At 37.8% G+C, this 19,859-nt stretch overlaps 1 protein-coding gene across 2 annotated transcripts in view; it reads right to left on the bottom strand.

The window, feature by feature from the left end:
• Nucleotides 1-19,859, bottom strand: part of cnga3a (cyclic nucleotide gated channel subunit alpha 3a) — a 114,881-nt gene that overhangs the window by 40,326 nt on the left and 54,696 nt on the right. For both annotated transcript variants that reach the window (XM_051926875.1, XM_051926874.1), the window contains exon 3: nucleotides 864-980. In XM_051926875.1, the coding sequence (XP_051782835.1) occupies nucleotides 864-980 (117 nt within the window). The remainder of the gene's footprint in view (nucleotides 1-863; nucleotides 981-19,859) is intronic.

Genomic DNA, 19,859 nt, shown 5'->3' on the forward strand with positions numbered 1-19,859 from the left:
AATTATACATCAACCGAACCTACTTTGAATATTCCCAAAGTATCTCAAATGTAGTCTTGTTGAAAGTTTCCTAATCCATCAAAATTATGATATAAAAATGAGAGCAACTATGATGAGAGCAGGCCATTCAGCACAATAAGCTCACTTAGTGTACTATTGTGTTAGTTATACATGTTACAGTGCTTGACAATCATGAAAACCTTTAAGCAAAAACAAGCAGGAATTTTTTATTTGTTAGAAAAAATGCAGTAAACTATTCTGAAATAAATTAGAATAAACAGAAGTAAGCAGTCAGCAGGCAAGTCATTGAGTGCTTAGTCATGGGGTTCACACAGTTCTGTAACCATCTGTGTTTTAAGCCTTAATACGGTAGTCACAGTGGCAGATGTACCAAACATAATAACCTGTTCTCAGGCTGTGATCAGGAATTAACAGGCTTTGGAAACATGAAGTACTCTATCCAATAACTACTTTACTTTTTTCGAATTTGGAAACAGAGCAAGGCCATTGCAAGACACACTCATAGATATTCACAGTGGACTGATGTAGGGTTGCCAATTAACATCACAGGCACATCTGTCAGAAAACTGTCTGAAAACTCAAACCGAGAGGAAAATAGTATTCATACTCCACACAGACAGGAATGAAAAGCAGCTATGTGGACCTGATTATTGTCTCTTTCATTATATCTGACTCTACTAACCTTGTCTCTCACTAAGAGGAGGTGGAGGATTTGCTAAATATATCTCAGAAATTTTTGTTTGTGGAAAAAAAGGAGGAGGGGCAATAGCATAGTTAAGTGAAATAATTGTCAGATGCAGAAAACAGTAACTTACTGAAGTAACCTGGGAATTGAATGTTACCTGGCCATTGCTCCTCTGCCTGTGAAAGAACTCCTGCGGGACTCGGAAAGCCCTCTGGTCTCCATGGAGATGACTCGCTGCAGCTCAGAAGAAGTGTCTTCACACAGAGAGGGCACCCTGAAAAAATGGGAAAACATCCTTCACTGACGCATCACATTCATGTTATACTCAATTAAAAATAAGGAAATCAATGAATAAACAAGGGTTGTTTTACAGCATCCCTTTATGTTCTAGTTATGTAGCACTGCAAAATTCTCCTAAATGCACAGGAAATCCTAACAATTCCAAACTCCAAATACAGCTTTTTATATAGAGTAGAAATGGTGGAACAACTTTATCTATTCAAAAACTAGCAAATAGTTTAAACATACATTATTATTTTAAGATTTGCATTACCATAAGTTTGTTAATCAGGTTTAGTGATTGGAGAGGCACACTATAATCTGTATTAATGGTAGCAAGTCAAAAAAGAAAAGAAGAAATGAAGGTCTATGTTAAATTGCCATTTCAGCTACAACATTCAACACTGGCATTGCACAAACATTAAACAAACATTTAAAGAATTTATTTTGTAGAAATAAATCGATTCATATATTGATTTTCTAAAGTTGGTTAGTCCAAAACAGTATTGTAATTGTTGGACTGGTCTCAAACACAGAAGACTATATAAGAAAGAGCAGATCTTCTTCCTTAGGAGACTGTGTTCCTTTAATGTGAGTAGTGAGATCCTTCACATCTTCTATAACTCTGTAATGGCCAGTGTTATTTTCTACAGTGTGGTGTGCTGGAATAACATCAGTTCAAGAGAGGCCCAAGCAAATTAAAATTGGCAAGCTCAGTTATGGAACACACTCTGGACTCCCTGGTGGTAGTAGTAAAAGAGAAAATTAAAATGAAACTGGGTGACATTATGAACAACGCCGCACATTCTCCGTCTGACACACTAACCACTGAGGACTTTCGGCCAAGTACCTCAGAAGAAGTGTGTTAAGAGATGCTCTTTTATATCAACAGAAATAGTGTTTAGATAGATAGATAGATAGATAGATAGATAGATAGATAGATAGATAGATAGATAGATAGATAGATAGATAGATAGATAGATAGATAGATAGATAGATAGATAGATAGATAGATAGATAGATAGATAGATAGATACTTTATTAATCCCAATGGGAAATTGTAATGCCTCACTAGGACAGTGAGAGCCAAGTCAGAACTTTTCTTTCTATTTTAATTTTCTTGCTTTTTAGTTATTCGGATGTGTGTACTATCCATAGTACCTGGGTATATAAATGTATTGATCTACCAGTTTTTGTATTTATTTGTTTAAAGAACTACTTAAAAAGGCCACATTTCCTCCTGTGGATAAATCTATCTATCTATCTATCTATCTATCTATCTATCTATCTATCTATCTATCTATCTATCTATCTATCTATCTATCTATCTATCTATCTATCTATCTATCTATCTATCTATCTATCTATCTATCTATCTATCTATCTATCTATCTATCTATCTGGTAAGAAGCAATGGCAGCATTATGACCACTGTGGGACACAATTACACACTGGGACAATTTCTGCTTAATTGAAATTGTACATCATATAAGTTGTGAAAGAAAAATGAAGTAACCAGAAAAATCCAATGCAGACATTGGGAGGATATGCAGACTCAACATAGACAGTCACCCCAGTACAGTGGAGCTGTTAGATGGTGCTAATCATTCTACCATCATTGTGTTTAATTCTGTCTTTACTGTCTCATGAGGTAATTCTGATTAGTCTGCATATTATTAAAAATAAAGCAACATAAAACACAACAGGCTAACTTCAAATTTCAGAAATATTTTTAACATAATAAATAACAAAGTGGTGAGCCTGGTTACCTATAACACAAGATCTTTTATTCATTTATTTTTGAACCAACTTAATCCAATTCAAAGTTGTGGAGGCTGGAACCCACACAGAATATCAGAGAACAATATATTAATAAATGAGAGTCTTGTGGGGAGAGAATGTGAACAGTCATTATAGAGTTGGAAGAAGGCAAAAAAAAGTATTCCAGAAAGTTTTGTGTAAGAAAAACAATGCTGACCTTGGACACTTTTCCATCAGTTTTACAACATGCCCACCTATTTGTGATATGTATGGAATGGCACAACACCAATATGGAGTCATCTAATCAGACGCTTAGCCATTGCTTGCCTCCAGTACTATTTGAATGTACAGTGGCCTACAGTAATTCTCCACCATTAATTTCTTAATCATCTCTGTCTCCTCATGAGTACGGATGCCATAATATGCTTATCAGACAACTGCTAGATTAAATGCACTTGGCGTATAGAAGACACATCACCAGGGAGGAAAGAAATATTTCAATATGAGGTGTAGATGTTTACTCAGAATCATTAAGAAGTGATTAATATTTTATAATAATTATTATGTAATAATTATTAATATATTAATATGCCTCAATAATGCACCACCACCCCACCATTAGAAAATGTTTACTGTGAGAGTACAATACTCATTACTGAACACTTCTTTTTTGTGTATTTCATCACTAACCAAAGTTTTGCATTTGACATTTCCCCACTTTCTGGATGTCCAGTATCTGTGATATGTAGACCAATGTATAATAAGCCAACTAAGGTACCACAATCTTGATGGATTATTCTCACTGAAACTACCTAATTACCCTAAAATTAAAGTTGTATGCCTCTTCAGTCTCACATGCCAATATAATATCAAAACATATTTTGAACTAGAATCTACATCTTTGACAAAAGCTGGCCTTTCTTCTGACTGTATAGCCTACATTGTTTCTAGTGCATCATCTGTGAGTGAGTCTTCTTCCTTACTGAGTTTCACACTACATGTGCTATGTTAATGGTCACCTCTCTTTGACAGCTGTTCTGTTCAGGTCTCATAGCTATTCTGTAAACTATAAACAGCAAGGCATTTTCATTCACGATCCTGAGCGTGCTGGAACATTATTGGCTTCATTAGCTCAGAAACTACACTTCTCTCAGGACATCAGGTTTCAATATGCATTATTGTCCTTTATTAACAAACTGTTTCTGCTATTTTTAGCAGCTACACATATATGGTTCAGAAATAAAAAGATAGACGGTCCTCTGGTATTGCAGATAAAGTGTTTTTCTCTCTCACTTTTCACTGATTTAACTAATCATTCTCAAAGATGACAAATAACTGTAGCACAGCTGTTTTATTTTACATTTAGATATGAGTATTAAGGTTACAAAAGCCTATTATAGGAATAAATGTGGTGGCATTACTACACATGTATTGAACAACAGCAGAAGCCTCCCAAATAAATGGTGTGTCCATTTATCCAGCCAAATAACTAATGTTTTGATTTCTGGAAGGCTTGTGACTGTGGGATCATACAGGACCTCAACCCCCATTACATAATCCATCCATCCATTTTCCAACCGATGAATCTGAACACAGGGTCACGGGGGTCTGCTGGAGCCAATCCCAGCCAACACAGGGCACAAGGCAGGAAACAATCCTGTGCAGGGTGCCAACCCACCGCAGGACACACACAAACACACCCACACACCAAGCACACACTAGGGCCAAATTAGAATCGCCAATCCACCTAACCTGCATGTCTTTGGACTGTGGGAGGAAACCGGACCGATCGGAGGAAACCCACGCAGACACAGGGAGAACATGTAAACTCCACGCAGGGAGGACCGGGGAAGCGAACCCGGGTCTCCTAACTGCGAGGCAGCAGCGCTACCACTGTGCCACCGTGCCGCCCATTACATAATCTATTACTGCAAATAAATGCAAAAAATGAATAACAGTTTATAATTCATCTATCCTTTTTTACTTCACCTAACTGCAAGCCAATGCTACATGTACTTTCATTTTTGTATTTTTTGAATAGACTTAGTTTAAGTAGCCTTTCCCTCTAAAAATAAATACAAACATTTGTTCTTGGGTAGCTTCTGTTGTTGCTTACCCACCCAACCCAACATACAATGACAATTTCCAAATTCTCTTATTTTCTTAATCTACATATGTTTGGGTGTGTGAGTTAAATGCAAGTATCTGCATGAAAACCTCACATGGTTATGGAGAGAACATGCAGGCTCCACATAGGCAAAAATTACGCTGGAAGTCAACTCCACACTCTTGAAAGCAGGTCATTCATTTAGAAGTTATCCAACTTCAAAACATGTACTTTTCCTACGGAATATTGTTAAAATATAGGGACTGACATATAATAAAAGAAATATATACACACAGAATACTGACTAAATACAGTGGTACCTTGATACTTGTCATTAATTTGTTCCAGAAGGCACGATGAGTAGCAACTGAATTTTCCCATAAGAAATACTGTAAATTGAATGAGTCCATTCCAGAACCCCAGAAAGGCATTATATGCATAAATGGATTTATATTTTACTAATAAACAGTCAAAGTTCATCGACATAAATGAAAAAAATAAATAGGTTAATCAAAATAAATTTAACTTTACCTGTACTGAGAGGAGTTAATAACCTAAAGGGATAGTGGTGAGGAAGGTGTTGTGGAGGAGAGATGTTATTGTTTGGATGGAGACCACTCTCAATTTCCTTCTTACCTCTTTTTCTGTTGTATCGTGGTTCTAATTTTTTTTCTGTTGGCTGTTATCACCAGCCTTCATAGGACCCGTGATTATACTATTCTTATTTGCACAAGAAAGAGAGCAAACATTTTAAAAAGCACACAAGAAAATGACAAAGTGCCCTGGCAATTTTTTTTCTCATCAAAATGCAACGATTACCAATTCAATGAGTATCGAAACCGTCAAATACCAAGGTTTGACTATAGCGCATTAGTTAGCAACAACTGCCATAAGAGCTTCAAAACAGTGTACAAGTATCTCCAAATATACTGGAGGCATGCAATACAAATTTTGCAAAGAACTAAATGTTAAGACATCCAGCATCTCTATTGATATTAAGAGCCTGTGCAGAAGCAAGCAGTTGCATGTTCATTAGTAGTCTTTAACAAAACCCGTTTATCTTAAAAGTACAATAAAATTAATTAAATCATTTCTTGCAGTAACTATCATAAAAAGTTAATATTTCTCATTAACACATTTGTTCAATTACCTGGGTTCATAGTCACACCTAGATTTTATAAGAATAATAATAATTCATTACATTTATATAGCGCTTTTCTCAGTACTCAAAGCGCTATCCATACAGCACACTGTGACTTATTATTAATACTTCGGCCCATTAACAAAAAATGCCTCTGTCCTAAACACAGCTACCACATGGATTTTTCTGTTTTTGAAAGGGGAGGTACAAATAAAGGCGACGTTCACGCTGCATGGTGCTTGTTCAGTTGTTGGATGCTCTACAAATGGTGGGATGCTCCTGCACTGCTGGACAGGAAAAAGTTGGCACTCTAGCAGCATTTTGTAAAACGTAAGGCTATTTTCTTCGCAATCACAATTTACCATCACATCTCAGCAAGCATTGGTGTTTACTGGCATATTGAGCACAACCTTATGCAGGCTTTGTTCCTGAGAATTAAACCGGAAAGAGGTGTGACTGAGCTGCCACACTGAGCTACTTTGTGACAGGTGAGACTTTTAGCACAGTGCTTCTTTACCACTGGGTTGTGACCCACTTTTGGGTCACGGGATGCTGCCGGTGGTTCACAAGTTGCTATTATTTATAAAGGGAGTGGATCATGTGTGGGCCATGGCAGATCTCCATTCTGATATTCAAATTTGATTCACCAAGAGACCCCTCCCCCAGTCTGATGATCATGCTTGGTTCATCAATGTGGACCTCCGCTCGATTCACCAGCCCTTGAAGAACTATTGGTGGGTTGTGAAGACAGTCACACAGGAAAAAGGTTGAGAAACTGTTCTAGCAGGCACCACAGAGGGTAGGTGTACTCTGGAAAAGTGAATAATTCACACTGATATACAGTACATTAATGCTTGTTGATGCCTGGAATGGTCATTGCGATTCCATTCATCCACCACAGATTTAAATACTGCCTAAATTATGAACTTCACAGCCATCTCTGTGACCTCAAGAATACATTGACTATGAACTGCTTAAAAAGACACAACAACACATTTTCTTTAGAATTTCACAATCCACAGTTGTAAAAGGGCAATCCACAATAGCAGGTAATAAACCTTCAAATGATTTGAATGCAACACTCTGACACAGTGTAGACGCAGTGCAAAATGTTGTGTAGCCACCCTTCTCCTATAAAGTGCATGGTTGACAAAAGATTAAAATGACTCTTCTATACAAATTTTCCCTTTGTGCATTAGCACTCTCCACTTATTTAAAATTGGAGCATCATGCCAAGTCACATTTCTGGGCAGAGCTGACCATCTGTTGGCTTTCTTTTCTTATGTGGTTTATTCAAATTAAATGCCTTCTCCCAGAGGAACCTCCTCATCTTTCAGTGACAGGGGAACAGCAAACAGTGCTCTGCATCCAGATTCTGGTCAGTATAAAACCTTGTGCTATTATCAGTGTTAGGTTCAAGCTCACTTTTAAGTAAGAAAAAATGTCAGTCTCTAATGGAGCAAATACTAGATTCTTTATAACTCATTGCTGCCTGCTGCATGTGTTCTTGACTGTGGAAATTCAACCTGCAAACAAAAAAAATTACCTTTTTATAAACTTTTAGAGAGAAACCAGAAAAGAAGATTACAGCTGAAGGACAGGCACGCATTCTTTTGTATAATCATAGAAAATTCTGGAATATTTTGGATACAGGCAGAAAAAGAAAATTTTATTATTGTATTGTATAATTTACTGGGCAAACGTTGTATATAAGAAGGAATAAAGGGGCAGTCATCACAGCCTCCTGCTGTTGTCTGTCTGCCTTTGTGACTTAGCGTACTGTCTTCTGCTGTCTTATTGGAATTCATTGAGCCATCCAACGGTTGGACTGTGCTTCTGAACTAAGTTACCTGGACACTGCTGGAGAGACAAAACATGGGCCTCATCAAGAAACCGGGTCTTGTTCCTGTCGTACGGGAGATTTTTGTTTGATGATGTTGCTCTTTATTCAAGAAGTAAATCAGCATTAAAAAGTCAAGTGAAGGGTTCTTTTTTTCTTTAATGTTTGAACTTTAGGTCCCCCAACACCTGTTTTAAAATGAGTGTGGGTGTTTCTGAGCATTAGGCTGTGAGGTAAAAGAAACAATTTTCAGGGAGTACTGCCCTGCAAAATATATTCAGTTTTCCTGTATTTATATATTTATTGATGTTTACATTGCCTGCTGTTGGAATGAGTTGCCCTAAACTAAGCCAGGAAAATACACCAAACACCAAAACAGAAATGCCAGCACACTTCACTGTCTGAAACAAGCACTTTGGTCTGTTGTCTGCTCCATCACAGAGCTGACCCTGGACATGCTAGAAGAATTGTTGAAATAGAAGATTCCCCTCCAGGAGTAGCTCCTCTTTGAGCACTTTTAACCACAGGCTCATTCCACCATTGTGCGCTAAGAAGCGCCTCTGGGGGTCTTTTCTGCCCACTGCTATAAAGCAATTTCATGCCCAAAACTAAATGCTGAAGCTCTTTAAGTTTATTTTGCAGTTTCTGCACAATATACATTTATTGATTGATTGGTTGATTATGTTATTTGTACTATGAGTCTGTATCTTTGATTTTATGTTTCTGCTGCTATATACTTTCTGATTTTTTCAACCATGAGATAATTATAGCAATGGCAGTAAGCATATGAGTAGAACTCATTTTTAAACAAAGTACCAATGTTAGACTGTACGTTTCAGTGTAATTACAGTAAATATTTAAGTAAATGTTTTAATGAAATATAATTGTCTTTTTAGCACTAGTTCATTTTAAATCTAATAGATTTTGCCTAGCCTGAATTCCGTATATAAATTTAACAGATTCTGGCCTAAAATATATAGATGTTAATATATTTCATATTTTAATGTTATCACCAACTAAATAGGTACAGGAATTATATGCTGATAAAACTATTAAATTCACACATCATTTTACGGTTTGTAAATGATTATCCTCTAAAGAATTGATGTTGATTTTAAATCACAGATAGTCTTGAAATATAAAAATGTAATCAAGTAATATACCTTTGACATTCACGATCTGACACCAGCTGTGCAGTAGCAATTGCATTGTACCCATGAAACACTTGAGAAGCTAACACTTAAAGCACATGTTCAGCTATCTCAGTGGGGCCTTTATTTTTCAGTTCATCACAGGGTTTCAGAAGTTTAATAAGCTGCCAGGTGAATGAAATAAAAAAGGCCTCCTGAGTCATATAACCTAATATGAAACATTGTGTATAATCTGCTGTAATGCAGTGGCATGAAACAGCAGGAAAACTGAATTAGATGACTTATAATCTCATATTTCGGCACAGTTTAATTTTGAAAATAATCTATATATATAAAAGCCAATACCACTGATTCACTCATCACGAAATCTGCCGAACCATGAGGACTTAGGACTTGAAATTTGGAATGTAGGTTACCCTTTGCCCATAGGTGCTTGCTAAGAAACGCTTTTAACAATTTCGTGGCCCAAGCTCGTTCTGTCTGTATGTCTGTCCACTTTTCACAAGAGAATTACTAAACGGATTTAGATCTGGTTGTTATCAATAGTTTGCTTGAACTTTCCGGTTGATTTTGCGACTACTCTCATCATACTAAGTATCATAGTTTGCTTTCGGTACCGATGTATTTATGCATTCCAAGATCCAAGAGAGTGGCTGTGGGCCGAGAGCAGGGGGGCGGTGTCTTCCTTATTCACTCGCCAGCCTCTGTTCGAGTTAGTCTACGTCTCGCCACGTGTTGGAGAGCATCTTGCCTCCACTTAGCTAGTGATACCTGTTTGTTCAACAGACATCATCTACAGATTGTTAAGGAGTAACGTTTGACATTTTTGAGAGACAGATCAGAGCTCCATGTGTTTAACAGGGTAGCTGCTGATTGCCAGAGATATCACAGCTATGTGCTTTTCTCCCCACGTGGGGAACGCTCTCCCGTTAGAGCTGAACATGATCAGATATAGTGCCAAAGTCTATTGATTTTTAAAGTTTGTCCTGTTTCATTACTATGTGGGCTCAGCCAGTGTTCATATAAGTAACACTTGTAAAGCTAATATTCAATAATTGCAATGGACAGTATTCCTAATAAAGAATTTCAGTTATATTACCACCCATGTTTTCTCTTATCTATTGATTTTTTTGCACCATGATTAACAAAATTATGATAAGAAAAAAAGTGCTAACATTTTAACATGGGGCAGATTAAAAGTTGCACCAGCTGGGTCACCCCATTCAATTTTAACTGAAAACCAGCCGTGCAACAGTAAAACAAAACAAAAATCAGCTCTGCTTAGCCTTGTTTCCATAGTCATATGTGTGGTTTAAGATTCGGAAGCTCTTTCCTCCTCTTTCGCCCTGGTTGCCTGGTATTTATAGCATATGTGCCCAAAGAGACAGAGTCTTCTCAGGTTGGCAGAGCTACACATTTTCATTCGGTGGCCCTTCAGTGCTACTGGAGAATCATCTAACTGCAGAGCCACACAGCCACATGTCACTGCAGTTTTATAATGAGCAGCAGTTTCACAGAGGGAGAGATGTTAACTGACATCAATACTACATGCTAACCACACAAACCCCTAACTTTAACAAAACTAACCCCTATCCTTAAGTTACCATTATATTACTTCTGCCAAGAAACTGCAGTCAAAAACTGTGGTGACATATTGCTGTGTGGTTCTGCAGTTGGGTATTATTGTGCTCCTGGGGAGAGAGATGATACCATTAGCATCAGCGCCCCCTCTTGTCTCGAGGTGGAATTGCTTACTTTACTAGAACCCAGAGATGCACATGCGCAACAATATGTTGGATTCTATTGCCTCTTTCATGGAAAGAGCAGCTGAAAAGGTTCCTAGGACATCAAACAATCTAAGGCATCAGAATACTGAAAAATACTGAAAATATTACAAGCTCCTAATGGGCATTTTAGTCTGATGTCCCCTCACCCTAGAAAGTGATTGCAAGTCTTGAACAGAAGTTATCCCATTAGGTAGATCAAAACTGACTCAAGAGTGAACGCACATTAACTTTTCAGTGAAATGGTAACTTTTGGGTCAAGGGCTCAGTATGTGAGAAAAAGAAAAGTAAGATACAAGAGAGAGGTGGGAATTAGAAATTTGCTTTTTTTTGGTGTTCTGAAGCAGGTAAATGGGGGAACCACCTGCTATACAGGATTGAAGGCTTGTTGTCTTTATTATGTCTTGCACTAGGAGATGCAAACATAGTGAATGGAGGTGACCAGAAAAGGAAACATCAAAAAACTTCCCAGAGATTGAGTAACCAAAAATCCTCCCTATTGTTTGTCTACACCCAAAACAATATCCCAAATTCAAATCTAAAATCAGAAGTCCTAACTCTAATAGTGAAGAGGTTTCGAGGAATCCGTAAATATATACTGACAACATTTTTCTTTGGTTTTATTTGGAAACTTACATAAATGAAGATGGATCTGTGGCATTGAATTTTAAGGCATCACACTAACAACATCATTATTGTTTTTCTTACAACTGGGCATTGCACCTTGGCAATGCGACTTCAAGATGACAGCATCCAGAGAAGAACAAGATGATGATGGAACAGATGCATAATATTTTTCTATATTGTAACTTCACTCTAGCAAATAAAAGAGCAAGAAATGTATTAAGCAACCCAAAAAACCTATAATGGGAAGTAAACTTTTCCAAAAAGAGCTGAGAATCACATGGGAAACATTATTAAACAACCATAATTTCTAACTAAGATCCAGAGGGGCTGTCATTTTCTTCTGTTTGATTTTGTTGTGTTTTCCACTCATATGTGGTTCTTTTATTTATCTCCATAATTTCAACCTTCTGAAGTTACTTTTTGTTGTTCATCTGTTTAATTTATTTATTTGGTGGTCATATTCATATTAGAAATATAGATGGTGAAAAAGCAAACACATCTGTAATGGCATCTTGGCTGGGGTTAATGTCAATACTACACCACGTAAATCGGTAATCACCATATTTTGTTCCCACCGTATTAGCTGAGCCTAAAAAAAATGTAACACAATGTAAAATAACAAATTACTTATTATTGGACACGTTGCAGAAATCTCAACAGTTACAAAAAAACACACCCTTTAACTTTAACAGCTGGCACACTCACAGCACCTGATCTAACACAGAGAAAGAGAAAGAGTACCTCCTAAGAGCAACGTTCATCCTCCTTATATTCCTTTGGGTCTTCTGGCAGAGCTTATATAGTGCTAAAAGTTTCTTTAATACAAGCTAAGTATGATTGTTGATCTTTGTTGTTATTGTGGTTGTTTTGCCATCATTTTGCCTTTTAGATGGCACTGTAAGTGAAGTGACTTTTCCACAGTGAATTTCCCAGCATTGAACTGAGTCCTTCTGTGGAGCAAACACACCTGCTGGACACAGCCCAATTTTTAGCTTTATTTGGCCGTATACTTGTGAGGCCTGTGACCACAAGACAGTATAACCTCTTGTCAGCCCCTATCTACACTGGACACATATGGTTATAAAGTTTCTCTCTGATTTTTCTCTTTGAACATCATACACCTCATACAGGTGAAGGTGTATATGGCTGCCAGTTATAAGGTACAGGTACCACACAAGAATTCTCAGAATTTCCACAAAGATTTTTTCTTTTTCTCCACCCCACAATTGTTTTTACACCCCATGATGAATGTCAATTTCTGTATTCTTCAATAATTGTTTAATAAAATAAATATTTTTAGGAATTGTTTGAGAATTTTAAACAACTCCATTAGGTCATTTAGTAGTAAATAGTTAAATTATTATTATCAAAGAAAAATGCTTATTTGATATTATACAACACTCAGTTTAGATCACAATTTCTGCTACGTTTCAAGTGAAATTGCCACTTTGGTTTTAGATTCTAGAAATGTATTCTTCTGCTTAACACATGATGTGAAGAGGTGAGGAAGAAGCATTTGTGTCAGTATCTTTTGCTGCAAGGATCCAAATAGTCTCCAGGTGGAAATCCCCTGGGATTAAAAAGCATTTTATACTTTAATCCACCTGCAGTGGACATTATTAAGGATTGATAATGCCTTAATGAGTTCTGATTTCAATGAGAAAAAGTCTCAAAAGTCAAAAAAAAAAATTTCAATTGCATTCTTATGTTAATAATTGCCTTCTTTATTAATTTTTAAATTCTGTATGTAATGCAGTATGATTGACATCCAGAAAATGAATTGCTTTTATTTTTTTATTTCACAATGTAATTATTTTTCTCCTCTAATCTTGCAGTATTAGATTTAACACACATGTATAGGCCTTTGTGGAAGTGCAATTCTTCTCGATTATAACAGGCACAAATCATTTGGCTTCCTGTAAATTGACATTAAGAACTTTAGTAGTGCAGGGGATACAAAGATGAAACCATTCGTAAATTGAATACTAATCCATTGCAGAGGGCAGAAAACACTTGTTCTGGGGTCATTTAGCCCATTTTAACCTTTATAAAAAACACAGTTTTCGGATCACACCTTTATTACCATGCGGAGAACATGTAAACTCCAAACATAAGACATAAGATGATGTAGTAACACTGTAAATAAGCCATCACTGATTATGCCATGGGTGGCTTATTATACCAATGCATGTAAGTACAGTATTTGGTGGTGATCACATATTATACATAAAGGAACAAAATAATTCTACCCAATATCACTGGACCTAAATCAGTCAAAAGCTTTTGTTACTCCTTTGATACTACTACTCCTATACGTGTCTTCCTTCTTTCTTCCTTTTTCATTACCAATTCACAAGATTTAGGCAGAGGTTTCATCTGATGCCTTTAAGGGCAGAAATGTTTTGACATAAAGAATAACAAGCTGTGCTTTGCATTGGACCTTTAATGTCAGATTACCTCCAAGTCTTAGTTTCATGTAATGTCAAATTATTTGTCTATGTAGTTCTTGGTTGTACAGGCAAGGTTATTTTTAGAGGCTATCAACATTTAAGAAAGCACATCGGTACTACTGGTATAATCCATATTACTAACCGAGAATGCTAAACCGGATGGACGCAGGGACATCCGGCCATGGGCCGTAGCCGCAAAAAGACGTACTGCGCAGGCGCCCCAAGAAATGAGGGGCCGCGAGAGGCGGATGAGGGGTCGCGAGAGGCGGACAAGACCACAGAAAAAAGGAGTGAAAGAAATGAGGCACCAAGAGCACAGAAAAAAGGAAAAGGCACAGAAAAAAGTAGTCAAAAGCAGGCGCCGCACGAAACCCATTGCACACGAAACTAGCACACAAAAAAAAAGAAGACGCTCGCGCACAACAGCAAGGCCCCCCCCCCCCCCCCCCTACAGGCACCGGACGGGACACACACCAAAAGGGGGATTTAACAAGCCCATGGAACACAATAAAAAAGAACACAAAACACACATAAAAAAAGAACACAAAACCACCCCACACACCCTACAAGCAACGGACGGGACACACACAAAGAGGGGGATTCAACAAGCCCCTGGAACACAAAAAGAAAGAAGATGCTCGCGCAACAAAAATCATCATCCCCCCATCAATAAGAAGTGACACCCAAAGCCACATATCTAAAGGAAACGTCCATATTAAACATACGTCATCTCAACACCTTCACACTAGGCAGCATAGGTGGATCTCCTTACAATAAAGCACTATTAACCGTTCAACTGCAGAAAAGGCTCCATATTAACAGTGAGTGCGATCCTCCTTATTACTTATCCATATTTCGCACGCTGAGGAACAAACAAGACATGAATACACGGTCACGGGTACAAAACGATTCGGATCGGATAACAGGACCCAAACACACGAACATGAATGAAACAAGAAAATACACAGCGGCGCATACAACGCGCAAAGGAAACTCCGGGAGAAAAAATGTCTCGGATCAAAAAACGCAAAGCTCAAGTGACCCCGTTATAGAGACGTGCCCAAATGGACAGACAGAATGAACATAGACGCATACAGCGCGCGTCTCAAAGTGCTACATCGAAACAAGCATGATTTCAAAAGAAAGAGCTCGCGTCTCAGACATACAAAAAAGGGAGCGAAGAGACAGAATAAATGAACGCAGACGTGTACAACGCGCATATGACCTGCCACAAAGCAAGCAAGCAAGACTCCAAAAGCAGAGAACTCAACTGACCGACATACAAAAACGGACAAGGCTCGATACAAACAATGCACGCCGTAGAGTGAAACGGACTTTTCGCAAAGCGGAGGCGAATCAATTAAAAGTAAAAAATAGCGCGTCACAAATAATGGACATGCAACAACGCGGCACTCAAACGACACAAGCAAAACATGCCCGTAGCGGACATCAACGCAAGACACCTGCTAAACGCTTACGCCAGTTGGCTGACAACGCCTTCAATAATGAGTCCACTATTGAGGAAAATTCATTGGGATTAATGAATGTCATTTGCAATCATTGTCATTCACTTAACTTCCCAGAAGAAACAACTGGCAATACAAATAATGAATTTACACGTTGTTGTCAAAAGGGGCAGATTACACTGCCTCCTTTAAATTCATATCCTGAATATCTACAGAAGCTTCTAACTAACGATGTGCCTGAAAGTAAAAACTTTATGAACTGCATTAGATCCTACAATAGTTCATTTGCTTTTACATCTACCGGAGTACATATCAGGCCAACAAAAGGCAATGGCCCATACTGCTTTCGCATATGTGGTTAACACAACGCACTATATTATGTCCAAAAAATATTAATGTTAATCACATTAATAACCAGGTCATTTCATTACTTCCTGGAGAGACACGGCTCTTTCTAAGCTCTGACAAAGTTGACTCTGATGACGACAATGAACATCTGAATTTCCCCTTAGAATATTTGAACACTATTAACCCGGCCGGATGACCACAACACAAGCTTACCCTTAAAAACAGAACAATAATCATGCTATTAAGAAACCTTAACACTAAACAGGGTTTATGCAATGGCACACGTTTAGTCGTCAACACCATGACACACAATGTTATTCAAGCAACAGTTCTTACAGAATCACATGCTAACAATACTGTTCTCATTCCTAGAATTGACCTTACGACTTCTGACCTAGAATTACCTTTTACATTGAAACGCCGACAGTTCCCCATTAAACCTGCATTTGCCATGACCATCAACAAATCACAAGGACAAACCATGGACAAGGTTGGCATCTACCTCTCTGAACCCGTTTTTGGACATGGACAACTTTATGTTGCCTTCTCACGTGTTCGATGTTCATCTGACGTTAAAGTTAAAGTTATAAATGATCCATGCCAAGGAAGACTCATTCAAAGACAAGACACCATCTTTACTACTAATGTTGTATACAAAGAAATATTCCAATAAAACATTACTCTATGCCAAACACTCTATTTTTTATTTATATAGGCATCATCCAAACCTACACACTATTCTATTTCTAATTCATACATCTCACTCTTTGTCATGCCCCAACGCCAGGGGTTGGCGAGCGAAGCGAGCAGGGGGTGGAGCCCCCTAGTACTATAGATTGTGGAGATGTCCCAAAAAATCAAAACAGAATTCGACAGTTAGGAGTAAATGGCTCTAATAAGCTCCTATATGTATCATTAACAATTAGGTACAAAATTAGATGTAATACTCTGATCCAAAGACAGCCCTGTTAACTTAATATGCTATGACACCTTCATAGCATGTAGCACCGGTGCCTCATAAGGAAAGTTTGGTTGCACTGAAAGAGTCCCACTTCCCACACTTGTAGTGGTGCCACTCTCTAGTTACAAAACCACATGGTAGAGTTCATCATGGTGTTCCTATGAATGGATGGAAAGTGGCAGGTTAACAGTCATCCTTCTTTTTTATTCAGGAAATCACATGTTAGTGATGTAAAACAGAAACAGTTACAAAAGTACTTTAATTACTTTAAATTACAAAGTGAATTTTAGAATTGAAAGCCTTCCATTAGTTTATAGCCATTGTCATAACTAGAGTGAATTTTGTCAGGAAGAGGTACTGCAGCTTACTGAGCTCCATTTTGCTGCATTATGAGTTATATACTCAATATTAGTCATTTATCAATGCATAATGTAATATTCTCAATTCCGATTTGTGAAATTCAGGATCATTGTGGGAATGGAGCCTACCACAGCACTTTGGAAAAAACAAAGGAAGTATGCCAGTATGCATGTCAATCACAGGCCCCAGTCATGTACACATTCACATTTGCCCTCGCCAAATTAACCAGACATATACAGTACAAGGGATTCATCTTTTATGTTGGCCAGTTGTATTACAGCACCATAATAATGCATATCTTGCCTTTGTAGTTTATATTTTGTTTACATGTGGATTACAGCTGTGATAGGCAACCACATTCTAATTTTGTTACAACCGATTTATAACAAAATAAAAGAAATCAAAAAAATATCAGCAGACTTTACTTTCTTATGCTGCTTCAATCACAATAGACATATGATTTGGATGTCAAAGATTGGATGATTATCAAGTGTAGGATATTAATAAAGGATACTAGCAATACCACAGAAAAAACCCATAAAACTTTATTCAGCATTGAGGGGCGCTAGGCTGTACTGAACTGAGGGCCCCTGTACATTATGACCATTTTAATAGGCTTTTGGGATTAGAATGTTTAGGGGTTGCTAGGTCCTTTAAAAGTGAACTTTGGCTCTCTACAGTAGAAATATATGAGTCTAGTCCAGGGGGCATTAGAAGGTTTGCTCAAGAGGAGTTTAAAGTACCTCTGACTGGGACTTAAAAACACTTTCCAATCATTGCTCAAGTGAATATGGAGTTGAAAGGAATGGTAGGGCAAGCACTTAACTTGTGTGAGGAGGAGAGGCTGGGGAGAGATAGAGGGACAGAAAGTAAAGGCATTGTTCTGGTGCTTGGGCACACAAAACATTGTGGGCAAATGGACAAGCCACCCCATAGATTGCCAGGAACACCAGACCTGTATTAGGAAGACCCAGAGTGGCTTCTGATGTTAGTTGTGTTTATCCTGTCACAGTGTATTTTGATTTTATCTGACATGTTTTCTAGCATATCTCTTGTAGGGTATTATTTAGGTAATCCATCCATCCATTTTCCAACCCGCTGAATCTGAACACAGGGTCACGGGGGTCTGCTGGAGCCAATCCCAGCCAACACAGGGCACAAGGCAGGGAACCAATCCCGGGAAGGGTGCCAACCCACCGCAGGACACACACAAACACACCCACACACCAAGCACACACTAGGGCCAATTTGGTATCACCAATCCACCTAACCTGCATGTCTTTGGACTGTGGGAGGAAACCGGAGCGCCCGGAGGAAACCCACGCAGACACGAGGAGAACATGCAAACTCCACGCAGGGTGGACCTGGGAAGCGAACCTGGGTCTCCTAACTGCGAGGCAGCAGCGCTACCACTGTGCCACCGTGTCGCCCTTATTCTTGGCATTATTCAGAGGAAGGGGATTGCCTGAGCACTCCCACTCTAGTTTACACCAGTTAAACAAATGGAACCTACTGTATGTTTAGTCCAATTTAGTCCTAATGTTTACACAAATAACAGAACTGCCACTGTTTTTACAATTAGTTAAAAATGGATGTAGATGTATGAATGCATTGATTATTTCCTCATCGGTGTTTTCAGCGTAACGTATTAGGGCTTTGTTGTGATTGCTAGAATTGTTTTTTTTTGTTATTTTAGTTTATATATTCAGAACCTGACTGCATTAAACATTTTAAACCATATATAAAACTGTATTTACACTGTATATATAATTGATTTTAAGATGTATATTTTGGTTTAACCTAAAATATTCAAAAGATGCATCATATATTTAGAACTGATTTAATATATTTCAGGTTTGCAGTTCCAGGTCAGGCTGTTGCTTCGGTAAATTAGTTGCAAGAGAAATTATTGCAGAAGATTGGCATGTTTGTTTTCCATTTGGATTAAACTAAGTGTGGAGAAACGATTGATGCTGTAGATTAATAAAGAACAATTTCAACTATTTTTTTTAACTAAAATCTTCAAATATTCTTTTTCTTTTTTCTGTGCTAAACAGTTGTAAATATTTTATAAATTATTTTTAGGTACTATGCTGTATGTAACTTTTTTTGTTTGCATTCATTAAGGTCAACAAAAAAACATTTATTTAATCTATGCATCAATGTTTATTGCCCAAAATACCTAACCCTTCAGCTGCTTACCTTTTGAATGGTAATACTTACTTAAATTGGACAGGGGTTCTTGTCATTTCTTTTTCCTCGCCTGACACCTACTTTCTGCGCCTGCTGATGTGCAACATCCATCATACAACAATCCCAAGATGACAGCACAAAGTAAATAAAAGCTGTAGCTTGTCTGGACCTTTTTTTCTCTAGCCGTGTCCTTTTTGTCTCTGAAACAGCCTCAAGTCAATGTCCTTCTATGTTTCTAATTTTAAATCTTTTACCTGTTTTTTAAATTGACTTTCTCTTGTGTCTTTTCAGACCTTTGGCTATTCCTGTTTTGGTCAATTGTGCTTGACTATCTTGCTGTTTTATTATCTCTCTGTGTTTCTCCTTCTATTGGCTCATCCAGATCTTCAGGCCAGTCAAAGTATTCATTGCCAGCTAGGCTTTTCAGAGAGATGTGCCATACTGTACAGCAGGTCTTCAACTGAGCTCTACCTCAGTAACAAACAGCACATTTTACGTTAATGGAGTAATTAGGGTTGAAACCCACCCCAACCAAATGCTAACAGTACTACAATATAGTAAACATGGTGGTCTATAATGCAGTCCCCGAGTCTCCATTGCTATAAATGCAAACTCAGCATTCAGCAACCCTGAAGAGGAACAGGAGTAAAATTATATCTAAAAAATTGATCACATGAAATTCAAA

Source organism: Erpetoichthys calabaricus, chromosome 4 (genome assembly GCF_900747795.2).
Source record: "Erpetoichthys calabaricus chromosome 4, fErpCal1.3, whole genome shotgun sequence".
NCBI lineage: Eukaryota > Metazoa > Chordata > Cladistia > Polypteriformes > Polypteridae > Erpetoichthys > Erpetoichthys calabaricus.